General features: G+C 44.4%; 1 protein-coding gene across 4 annotated transcripts in view; it reads left to right on the top strand.

Annotated features, from left to right (window-relative positions):
• Nucleotides 1-12,440, top strand: part of RAPGEF4 (Rap guanine nucleotide exchange factor 4) — a 168,712-nt gene that overhangs the window by 144,189 nt on the left and 12,083 nt on the right. For all 4 annotated transcript variants that reach the window (XM_081206609.1, XM_081206607.1, XM_081206608.1 and 1 more), the window contains 3 exons: nt 4,160-4,257; nt 9,384-9,509; nt 10,660-10,838. In XM_081206609.1, the coding sequence (XP_081062735.1) occupies nt 4,160-4,257; nt 9,384-9,509; nt 10,660-10,838 (403 nt within the window). The remainder of the gene's footprint in view (nt 1-4,159; nt 4,258-9,383; nt 9,510-10,659; nt 10,839-12,440) is intronic.

The following is a 12,440-nucleotide window of genomic DNA, read 5'->3' as shown; positions in this document are numbered from 1 at the left end:
CATTAAACTGGAAATCACCTCACGGTTCGTTTAATAGATAAAAAAAAGAGGCACATACGTACCCTGTACGTTTTCAGAAATAAGCAAGTATGTTTAAACTTAATAGATTCATTGGTTTAAAAGCCAGTCGATGAATCAGCCGAAAAATATTTAGTTGGTCGACAGACTTGATTCAATAATTTGACTGATGTATATCTTCCATGATATTTTTAAATAAAGAGGCTTTTTTAGTAGTATATCTGTGTTAGGATCGGTGAACTGCCCTGAGATCTGTAGTTATACAGCGGTATATAAACTGAAATAATAATAACAATAAAAATAGCACAACAGCTTTGTGGTAATATATAAACTCTGGTGGAAAGACAGGATACAAATTTAACAAATAAGGATGCAGCCCTATTTACACTTAGCTGACATGGTCCTCCTGCTTTCCGTTTTCTCCTCACAACGACCCTGTGAGGTAGGTTAGGCTAAAAAAAATGTGATTGGCCCAAGCTCACCCAGTGCGCTTCATGGCTGAGTGGGGATTTGATCCTTGGTCTTCAAGTCCAACATTTGAACCACTACACCATGCTAGCTGGCATGCTGCCTCTGGGTGGTCTGTGAAGGTATCTCATGTCCCCATCCAACCTACCTTCTCTCCTTAGTATTTATGTGTGGGTCCATTGCTCGGTCCCAGCTCCTGCCAACCTAGCAGTTTGAAAGCATGTCAAAGTGCAAGTAGATAAATAGGTACCACTCCGGAGGGAAGGTAAACGGCGTTTCCGTGCGCTGCTCTGGTTCGCCAGAAGCGGCTTAGTCATGCTGGCCACATGACCCGGAAGCTGTACGCCCGCTCCCTCGGCCAATAAAGCGGGATGAGCGCCGCAACCCCAGAGTCAGTCACAACTGGACCTAATGGTCTGGGGTCCCTTTACCTTTAATGCTTGAGGCGGGGGGAACAAGGTTCTATAAATCCTATGGGAATCCTTCTTGCATAGGAGATCATGCCCTATATGTTTTCATTTGGTAAAATTTAGGGTGGGTTTTTTGGGAGAGGGGAGGGAGGGTCCTATGGCAAAAGCTTTGTTTTGATAGAAGATTACATATTTGACCTTTAAGGCCGAGCATTAGTTGAAGGGAAGTCTTTAAGAAAGGTATTGCTGCGTTGAGGTACGACTGCTGGTTCCAATTTTGTGTGGCGCTGTGAATTCTGACAGAGTTAATTAAAGCTACATTGGAACGCAAATAGAAACTGTTGTCGCGGACAATTCTTTTTCCGCAAATGAATTGATACCAGGGGCGTCCCTATTCTGCAATTTCAATAGGATTTATTTCACCAGAGTGGGAGGCATTCTGGTGGACCTACGCTGGGACAAAAAGATTTATAAGGCAGTTAATTAGCCCTTCTGAACCAATCTGTGACGTGCAGGTATCTTTTGTTGATGGGATTGCGAGAGCTAAATATAACTGACAGCACAATCTTACGCATCTCTTCCAAAAAGCAAGCCCAACCATCGCTATTACATTCCGATATGAATTATTACATTATATGTTAGGGTTGCTGTGGTAAAACTTTCCCCACCTTCATCTGAATGTGATAAATCTCATTGACAGCTCTTTAGACCCATTTCCCTGAACAGGAACATCAGTGTTTTTGCCATCAGCCTTCTTCCAGCGCTGTGGACTAAACCACAGAGCCCTAGGGCTTGCGGATCAGAAGGTCGGCGGTTCAAATCCCCGCGACGGGGTGAGCTCCCGTTGCTCGGTCCCTGTTCCTGCCAACATAGCAGTTCGAAAGCACGTCAAAGTGCAAGTAGATAAATAGGTATCACTCCGGTGGGAAGGTAAACGGCATTTCCGTGCGCTGCTCTGGTTTGCCAGAAGCGGCTTAGTCATGCTGGCCACATGACCCGGAAGCTGTACGCCGGCTCCCTCAGCCAGTAAAGCGAGATGAGCACTGCAACCCCAGAGTTGGTCACGACTGGAACTAATGGTCAGGGGTCCCTTTACCTTTACCTTCTTCCATTTATAGAGGACGGTAGTGAAGTCTATCCAGCTCAGACTCAGAAACAGGCTTCAGGTACTTGGGAATGCTCACCTCAGGTGAACACAGGAAGGCCTCAGATTCTTCCTTTGAAGAGTTCCCCACCACCACACGCACCCTGATTTCCCCAGGGTCTAAGCAGGCCCCATGCAACACAGTGGAGAAATCTCTTGCTTTGCTGGAGGGCTTTGAAGAGCTTCCTCTAGGACAGCTGGCAGAGTTGCCATCACACCAAGAACAACCAGCACAGAGTGGATTTTCTCAAATCACTTTTCCTATGGGCACTTCTAGCAAGGGAGATGTTGTGCGAGAGACGTTGTCCCCCAGACAATCTGGGGTTGGGAGCCAAAAGTCAATTCTCATAGAGAACTTTTCTGTGGCGATCACACAGGGTCCCTGGACGTTTCACTGTCTGTTCATCCCTGTGCCACCACTTTATTTCTCGCTGCCACCACCCAGGCCCTACCTGGTACAATACTGAGTCCAGTCAGGGTTAAATTGGAACATAAACTTCTGTTTATTTATTGCAGTTTAACAAGCGTGTGGTTTCATAAACGGGATCGGTCCATTACAATCATGGGGTGCCTATCCAGACCTATAACTTCCGCTCCCTGCTCTCACTCACTAAACCACCTCTCAGATATTTACTTGTCTTCCTAGCTCCTGACTCAGCTTATTTCGCTACACTAACTCAACCTACCCACAGACTCTATCCCAATTCGCTCCCACTCCAACCAACCACCCAACTCCCAACGAACTCCTCCCTTCGCCCCTCCCAGAGCTGGTTTTATAGTCCCTCTGACTCCACCCCCAGGTTCTGATTGGGTAACCTGTTTAACTATCTCACCTCCAGCACTCTCATATGTTAACGTCACACCATTTTACCCTAAAGGCAGCCTTTAGGATTGACTGGGCATGGGGTGCTCTGCTAGCCCAAGAATTGGGCTTCCCCATCCCCAGCTTTCCCAGATGCAATCCTTCAAAGAACACCCCTACCACCACCACCCCCGCAAAAAAAGGAAGGGCAGTAGAAGCATTTCTCCATAGGGTGCTGCCAAGAAGAGCTTGAGAAATGATCCAAGTTCCTCCTAATTTTTTGTTGAAGAACTCTTGATGACTCCAAGTTAGTCTGAGGAAAGCGGGGAAGAATTCACCCATCTCCTTACACTTCATGCCAGGGAGAGTTTAAAAAGTAAGGTGGCTAGAGATTTGAGTCCCAGTAGAATGGCATCGCCGTTTAATGGTAGACACTGGTCTGGTGTAGAAGAGGGTCTCGTCATAACTGAGAGCATAGGCAGGCTGCAGTCCAGGCGCCTGAAGATCTTTACAAGACAAAGATCAAATCCCAAAGCTGACCTGGAACCAGTGGCGTAGCGTGGGTTGTCAGCACCCGGGGCAAGGCAAGTAATTTGCGCCCCCTAACCCGTGGATTTGCACCCCCTAACCCTAACCCCCAGACGTTGCGCCCGGTGCGGCCGGCCCCCCTTGCACCCCCCACGCTACTCCACTGCCTAGAACTATGAATACAAGTAAAATGTTGTTGCTGTTTTTTGGTTTTGGTTTTTTTTTATAAAAAAAAGGTTTATTGGTAACTTCCTGTTGTTTTTCTTAAAGATGCCAGCTTTTCTAGGAGCAGTATAGATTGACTGCAATGGAGAAAAGAGTCACGTGGTTCTACTACGGATGTGATTAGAAAAACATTGGGATCAAAAAATTAACACTCATAAATTTGATATTTGAAAGAGTGTTACGGAGTGTAATGACAATTGAAAACAAACAATGAATGTCTGCCCCAGTGGTCTCTGTACTGTGTACATAAAAACTTTTTGGCATAAAAACACAAACAAATAAAAACAAATTTTATATATCCAAATCACAAGTAACGCCACCGACTGAGCCGCTGCTAATACTTACCTAACCTTTGAGTGCCACACATGAATATTTGAATGTGTCATCCAGCCAAGTGGTCTCTCAAATTATAAAAGCTGCCCTTCCAAATGGAAGAGAGTGTCTCAAATTCCACCGTAGGCAGCCATTCTGTTTTGTTCCAATGAGAATTCTTGACAACTTACTTTTCTTGTGATAATGGGCGTGCGTTTTCTGTAGTATATCCCATGCTTTTCACGTTCACAGAAAAGGTGGTGCTAAAACCCAACGATGTTTCGGTGTTTACAACGCTCAGTGTTAACGGACGCCTCTTTGCTTGCCCTCGAGACCAGTTTGACTCACTGGTATGTAAGTATGCTAGGCCTCTGAACGTCTTTCGGGTCAGAGGCCGTGCTTTGTACTCCTTACTTGAACGCTATATAACATACGCATTTCTTACCCTGAAAATTTCTCCTCAGCCTTTCTGCATAACTATCCACAAGACATCTGAAGGCAGCACAGTACAAAGAAGCGTTTTAATGTTTACTGTTTTGTTATGTTTTTATATATGTTGGAAGCCACCCAGAGTGGCTGGGGCAACCCAGTCAGATGGGTGGGGTACAAATTTATTATTACTATTATTATTATTATTATTATTATTATTATTATTATTATTATTATTGGAGATTTTCAAAGTTTGGCAAGAGGGCTGCAAAGAGTTGTGTGGGGAAGATCCATACTATGGGAGTGGATAGCATTCTCTGAGTAGGACGTCCCCTGAGTCAGACCAGGTTTTTAAAATGAATTTATTTAGACAAATTTATATACTATGTGTATTTTCAATATGAATACCAGCCGCTTCTCTCATCTTTCACTCAAGAGCTACCCTAGTATCACACCCTCATCCTAGAGAGGTCTAGAAATCAACCACATAGCAGTAGGGCCTCACAGAAAACAGTGGCAGGAACCAGCAAAAGTACAGTATAGCTGTACCTTGGAAGTCGAACGGAATCCGTTCCCGAAGTCCGTTCGGCTTCCAGAACGTTTGGAAACCAAAGCACGGCTTCTGATTGGCTGCAGGAAGCTCCTGCAGCCAATCGGAAACCCTGTTGGGAGTTCAGCTTCCAAAAGAAGGTTCGGAAACCGGAACACTCACTTCCGGGTTTCGATGATTTAGGAGCCGATTCGTTTGGGAGACAAGACGTTTGAGATCCAAGGTACGACTGTATTGAGGTGGTGATGGCCTTGGGGCGACCCCAATGATATCCTTTGGTGTTGCCACGTGTGGGGTTGCCCTGCTGGCAGGCAGCTTATTACCCATGGCAGATATGGCTAAAGACCCCTAGTCCTGGGAGCGCCAAGAGCAGTCGCCTGCTTACTCAAATGATGAGCCAGCTATTTTCAGTGAACCTGTAGGGACAGGAGAATAAAACTCCCTGTGCTTGTGGCCTGAGAGCATATTTCTGTCCTTTTTTTAAGTGCAGTAAAAAGAAGTGTGCAGTGGTACCTCAGGTTAAGTACTTAATTCGTTCTGGAGGTCTGTTCTTAACCTGAAACTGTTCTTAACTTGAAGCACCACTTTAGCTAATGGGGCCTCCTGCTGCTGCCGCACCGCCGGAGCACGATTTCTGTTCTCATTCTGAAGCAAAGTTCTTAACCCAAGGTAATATTTCTGGGTTAGTGGAGTCTGTAACCTGAAGCGTATGTAACCTGAAGCATATGTAACCCGAGGTACCACTGTACATGTAATTTTTTAAAAAAGCATTATATATAGGCTGGCATATTATGGAGGCACAGAATAAACTCTTTCAAGTCGTTCCTCAGGGCTCTATAATTAAAACCACTGTTCTCATTGGAAAGTCTGGCTTTCCTTAAAACATTCAAAATGTTTGCCAGTACTAACAGCAGAGTAATCCCGCCATGCTCCCATGGGGTCCACTTCCAGAGACCTGAATTATTATTATAAAGTGCTTTTGGGTCCTTTCATTCAGAGCAGTTTTCGTTGGCAGGCCAGCATGAATTAAGTCCCTCGCTCCAAGCCTTCATCCTGGCTCTTGTCCCCTCAAAATGAGACACTTTGTAGGATTCAATCCATTTCATAGGAACTGTGAAATGGAAGCTTTGACGTCGCTTCAGATACAAAGATAGTTTTGGATCACGATTGTTTAAAATATAAAGGAAGCAACTAAATTTAAATGCGAATGTAAATTTTGTTTAGGTGGTAGTGTGCTTCTGGCATGCCGACGCTTGCGTCCTTCATTCATCATTTTAAAGAGCCTACTGTATTTTGGACACAGCAGGCAGGTTGCAAAGAGCTGTAGGCAAGAGTTTTGGCATTTGCCTGGCACTAAGCAGCAGCGCTTTGGGGTTTTTGGGGAAGGGGTGTGGATCCTTCCTTTGCAGTCCTTTGTGTTTAAAAGATTGGGAGATCTTCAGAGTAGATACAAATGTAGTTGAAGGATAGCCAAAGATGGGTACATCCATGGAACTCTCTCAGTCCTGGTTCGTAATCATAGTAAAAGGCACTGTCTCATTCATTTTAACAACAACAACAAAAATCAGTGCCTTCTACTGAATCAGTAAAATTTAAAAGTGCTTAACTTGGCTTGGGTTGTGCCTGCGTTTTTTGGTGCTTTCGACCATTATTCCTTCTACTCCTTAGGAAAGCTTGCGTTTAGGATAGCCTTAAAAGTGCCAGGCAAAAGCTTCCAGTTTTATGTTAATGTTTAGGGAACATATTGCAATATGGAAACAATTTGGAAAGGGAAATGTTGTCAATGAACTGCACTGCCCTCTCGTGGAGTAAAAAGCAGCTAGGAAGGATAGCTTCACCTATCGTTGGGCGGCTGCCAGCTCAAATTACTGGTAACTAAAATGCAAACGGTGTTAAGTTAATTCTTCTTAATGCAGGACTGTAGATATCAGCTCCGCTTACAAATTCAAGTGGGGAGCCGATTCTGATCAATTAAAATCCTTCAAAATGGAACATCTCATATCTTGCATGATTCTGCCTCTGCAGCTACAATTCAGGCTATGAATGGCAACCAAAATGCTGTCTAGTCTCTAAACCCTGTTTTCCCAAGGTCAAAAGAATCCTCATAGGAGACCCTTACAATCCACTCGCCGTTGCATCACTCACAAGCTGAGAGAGATAGAAATGCCATTTCTTAGCAGATGGAACATTTCGCTATAGATTAATGCAATGTTAACATTGCTTAGCATTTATAGAGCGCTTTAGAGTCCGAAGTATTTTGCATGGATTATCTCAGTAGCTTTAAGTGGTTAACATCGTCCCCGTTCTGCTTGCTGAGTCGGGGTGAGGCCAGCATAACAGCAGCATACCTAAGGCTGTGCAGAATTTCAACCCAATATTTTCAGCTCACATATTCATCACAACACAGCATTAGTTCTCTTTAGGTCATCTATCAAACATACAAACTTTCCATTCGCGCACCAGGCGGCATCTTCATTCCTCGCCTTACGTGGCATGGGAAAACGCCGTTTTGATGTTTCTTGTTTGTTTTAATGAAAGATGGGAACAATTAAGATTAATTTAGCCCGCACTTTGTATGTGCATATAGCTGTAATTAATATAATTGTGAGTGAAGGTCATGTGGAAACAAATGGCAGATAATGAATGGTATATTTATTCATGAGTGTACTCTTCGTATGTCAGAAGCCCCCGGTGTCAAGTAAACAAAAGAAGATTCCCCAGATGATTCCTAGGTCTGGAGATATGTGCTGTAAATGGCTTGTAAACGCTCAAGGATTTCTCCCCAGCCTGTTTCCTAAAGTGATATTTGCCCCGCTGGGGGAAAACACACAGTGGGTACCAAAGGGCCCAGGCAACTCCAGGAAGGAATTGGTGTCCCCTATTAGGAAGCATGGAAAGCCACTGCCAGTCAGTGTAGACTGGGCTAGATAGACCACCGGCCTCACGTTTCCTGGCAGCTTTCTCCTGTATTCTTCCGCCCTGCAATGCAGCAGGAATGATGCATGAGAGAGAAAGAGATTTATATCATTGTATTTTAAGGCTGCTTTGTTTCAGTTATTCGACCCGACCTGGCCACAGTGATCCATGCGACGGTCACCTCCAGGCTTGACTACTGTAATTTGCTCTACGTGGGGCTGCCCTTGAAGCTATCCCAGAAACTCCAGCGGATGCAGAATGCTGCAGCGAGGCTCCTCACAGGGTCTCTGCCATGAGAGAATATTCACCCAGTGCTTTTCCAGCTGCACTGGCTCCCGGTGGAGTACAGGGTCAGATTTAAGGTGCTGCTTTTGACCTTTAAAGCCCTTCACGGCCTAGGACCCTCGTACCTACGGGACCGCCTCTCCTGGTATGCCCCACAGAGAGCCTCAAGGTCCATAAATAGCAACACCCTAGTGGTCCCTGGCCCTAAGGAAGTTAGATTAGCCTCAACCAGAGCCAGGGCCTTTTCAACACTGGCTCCGGCCTGGTGGAACGCTCTGCCTCATGAGACCAGGGCCCTGCAGGATCTGATTTCTTTCCGCAGGGCCTGTAAGACAGAGTTGTTCCGCCTGGCCTTTGGCTCGGAGCCAATTTGATTCCCTCCCCCTCTTTCTTCTTTCTTTTCCTTTCTCCTGTGATGAGGCTACATTTTAATATTTTAATGTTGTATTTTAATTTTGTTTTTAAGTTGTAGTCATTCAACTTGTTTTTATTATTGCTTGTTAGCCACCCTGAGCCCGGCCTTGGCTGGGGAGGACGGGGTATAAATAAAAATTGTTGTTGTTGTTGTTGTTGTTGTTGTTGTTATTATTATTATTATTATTATTATTATTATTATTATTATTATTCGTTTCCTGCAGCAAAGAAAACAATGAAACCTAGCTCACGTTGTTGGCATCCACCTGTCTCAAGAGACAATGGACAGAGCCTCCAGGGGTGAAGTCAAATCGCTGTGCTGGCAGCGTCAAAGTGACCTCCCCAGAGCACAAGCCCTGGGCTGCCCAGATGACAAGGCCCCCCTCTCAGCCTCGCTGATGTGGTCCAAAGGAAAGCAGAGCAATCGGTTTGGCACCAGCTTGGCTGCAGGGAGTTGCTGGAAGGAGGCGTACAAGGCACCATCCAACCGTCTTAGGGACTCCACTCCAGATTTGTATAGGGTTTACTGCTTAGCCTTTTCTTCTCTTGAAGATATCCCACAAGGCAGCAGAGGTTTAGGATAAGAGTTTCCCCTTCTCCTAGATGGGCTACCTTTGCAGGTTGACGAGTCCCTCTTGCCCTTACCTAGCTCACAGTGACAATCACCCCTGTATGCTTTTCTCTGTGCGTTTATGCAGCAATGTGCGTGTTGTGCATTTAACTTCGAAGCCATTATTTTTGTTTTGTGCTGTGACCAATATCCACACAGTCAGTTTTATACAAGCGTGCAAAAAAGCAAAGCAGAAAAAGAGCTGTTGAAACAGAGTGAGAGATCAGGTGGATGAGAACGTTTACAGAGAGCTTCGTCGTTGTTTTTCCCAGGTTCCACTGCAGGAACAAGAAGGCCCATCGACTGGGACTGTGGGAATGTTTGAACTCATGAGCTCCAAAGACTTAGCGTATCAAATGACCATTTATGAGTGGGAGCTTTTCAACTGCGTGCATGAGGTGAGGAGAATTCTCGTGCATGTCCCATCACAAGGCTGAGACAGAAGTGGCTAACATGGCAGGGCAGAGTTGCGACAGAACTAGGTCTCTTCCCAGTGCACCTACGCCATGTTGGCCCTCCCATTCCTTTGCCCCCACACCCGTCTCTCTCTCCCAGTAAGCAGCAGTAGCGCATTTGCCAGGAACTTAGTCTTGCAGCTCTGACCCCCCTGGACAGAGTGCTTCTGGGCTGCAAAATTCGGTGGTAAAATCCAGAGGCGGTAGAATGAGTTTTATCACTTCAGACTGCAAGTGCAGAATGCCATTTGGCACACCAGGGAGCTCTAACATTTCTGCCAATTCTTAAGTGAAAGGAAAACGTTTCTGTTTCTGGAAATATTACACAATTTGGGAGAAATTGAAATACGTTCAAATACTTTCTCATCAAACCTAATCTTACATTGTTGCTTATAAAATTTTAACTTAGGCTGCATTCACACGGCAGTTTATTCTGTTTTTATTTTTTTTAATTTATAGTTGGCCCTTCATGTGATTTAAAAGCCACGTCCAGAAATGCAGGTTAATGCAAGTTTAGCACTCATTTCCATACTATTTGCAAACAGAGCTCTCTCTGCTTCTTTTGTAGCAACTAACATGGAAAAGAGAAGCAAACTTGCAGCATTTTCCACTATAGTTCCAATATAATGTGGAACTTAACAGGGAAAGTCATGAAAATGGAATAAACTGCTTTGTGAATGCAACCTTAGTTAACAGCGCGTAATGTTGGGCTCTTTCATATATCCTGGCTTGTTCCGAAGCTTTCAGCCGTATTTTCCAAGTAACGATAAAATGGGAAACTATAGTTAATGGAAGTTAATGGTTGGTTTACAAACTTATGCAAAGGTGTGGCCAGTGCACGTATTCATAAGTTGACAAGACTCTTGTCTACTACAAACAACTAGAAGGAGAATTTAGTCAGCTTTTGGGAAGAGAGGAGGAACAGAAATGTGATCAGAGAACACTTGCTACATAGCAAGATCCAACCCTCAGACTATTTGGAAACGTAACTAGAGATTTGTTCCAGGGCGGTTCTTTTTTTTCTTTTTAAAAAAGCACAAATCATTTGTCTAACCCTGATATTCTCCCCCTCCTCCTTTTTCCCCTCCCCTAGTTGGAACTGGTCTACCACACATTTGGGAGACACAATTTTAAGAAGACCACAGCGAATTTGGATTTGTTTTTGCGAAGGTTCAATGAACTCCAGTTCTGGGTAGTCACAGAGATTTGTCTTTGTTCCCAACTCAGCAAACGTGTCCAGCTCTTAAAGAAGTTCATCAAGATTGCAGCCCAGTAAGTATAGCTCAACGACTTTAACGTTGCAACTCCTGTAAAGTTCCCTGGGAATGAGAGGAAGTCCCATTGAACTGAATGGGGCTTACTTTTCAGTAGGCATGTACAGTGGTACCTTGGTTCTCAAACTTAATCCGTCCTTTCCAAAAGCAAAGCGTTCCAAAACCAAGGCGCGCTTTCCCATAGAAAGTAATGCAAAATGGATCAATCTGTTCCAGACTTTTTAAGACAACCTCTAAAACAGCAATTGAACATAAATTTGGCTATCTAATGAGATCATTGATCCATAAAATTAAAACAATAATCAGTGTACTGTACTATAAAATAAATAAGGCAGTATTGTAGATGATACAAATTAAAATTATTATTTTTTCTTACCTGCACTGATGATAGTCATTGTTTGGATGGGGGGCTTTTATCCATTTCCACAGTCACACAATCAATCAATCAATCAATCAATCAATAGCTGAACTGGGTTCCACACAGTCACAAAAACAAATTAACCAAAAAAGCCTCAAAAGCAAAAACGCAAAATAAATACCAAAAACAAAAGCACCAAACTTAATCTGTTCTGGAAATTGGTTTGACTTCCAAAATGTTCGAAAATCAAGGCACAGCTTTTGATTGGTGCAGGCACCCCGGAAACAATAGCTGATAGCCACATCGGACCTTTGGCTTCCGAAAAACGTTCGAAAACCAGAACACTTACTTCCGGGTTTTTGGTGTCTGGGAACCAAGGCGTTTGAGAACCAAGGTACAGGATTGCACTATGGCAAGAGAGGTGTAAAATATGTCCTTAATTTGGGCTATTACACCTGCCATGGACTGAAAGCCACGGCAGACTGCTGTAGACTTCACATGATCGGTTTTCTGTCTCTGGCGGGATGAGTAAGAATTCTTTTGTATGAAGATTTTGTTCTGCATCAGAGATAGTTAATTCTTATTGCCTCTCAGACTGCCTGTGAGAAAGGAATTGTCTAGGAGCGGTCTGACCATTGCATGATTTTATATTCTTATTTATTACACTTATTTGTTGCTTCCCAATCGCCAAAATGAGACACAAAGCAACTTACAAAAAAAAAAGAACATTAAAAGCAAACGTAAAACATATAATTGAACAGCCTAAAATACACAAATTATATGTGTGTGTGTGTGTGTGTGTGTGTGTGTGTAAATAAACAGATCTAACTCCACTCCACCCCACTAAAATAAAGATCCAAAGGCTTGGGTGAATGAGAGTGTTTTTGCCTGTGGGACACGGGTGGCGCTGTGGGTTAAACCACAGAGCCTAGGACTTGCCGATCAGAGGGTTGGCGGTTCGAATCCCCGCGACGGGGTGAGCTCCCATTGCTTGGTCGCTGCTCCTGCCAACCCAGCAGTTCGAAAGCATGTCAAAGTGCAAGTAGATAAATAGGTACCGCTCCGGCGGGAAGGTAAACGGCGTTTCCGTGTGCTGCTCTGGTTTGCCAGAAGCGGCTTAGTCATGCTGGTCACGTGACCTAGAAGATGTACACCGGCTCCCTCGGCCAATAAAGCGAGATGAGTGCCGTAACCCCAGAGTCGGTCACGACTGGACCTAATGGTCAGGGGTCCCTTTACCTT

This window comes from Podarcis bocagei (genome assembly GCF_964188305.1).
Source record: "Podarcis bocagei genome assembly, chromosome: 1".
NCBI classification, from domain to species: domain Eukaryota; kingdom Metazoa; phylum Chordata; class Lepidosauria; order Squamata; family Lacertidae; genus Podarcis; species Podarcis bocagei.
This window is presented reverse-complemented; position numbering and strand designations above follow the sequence as displayed.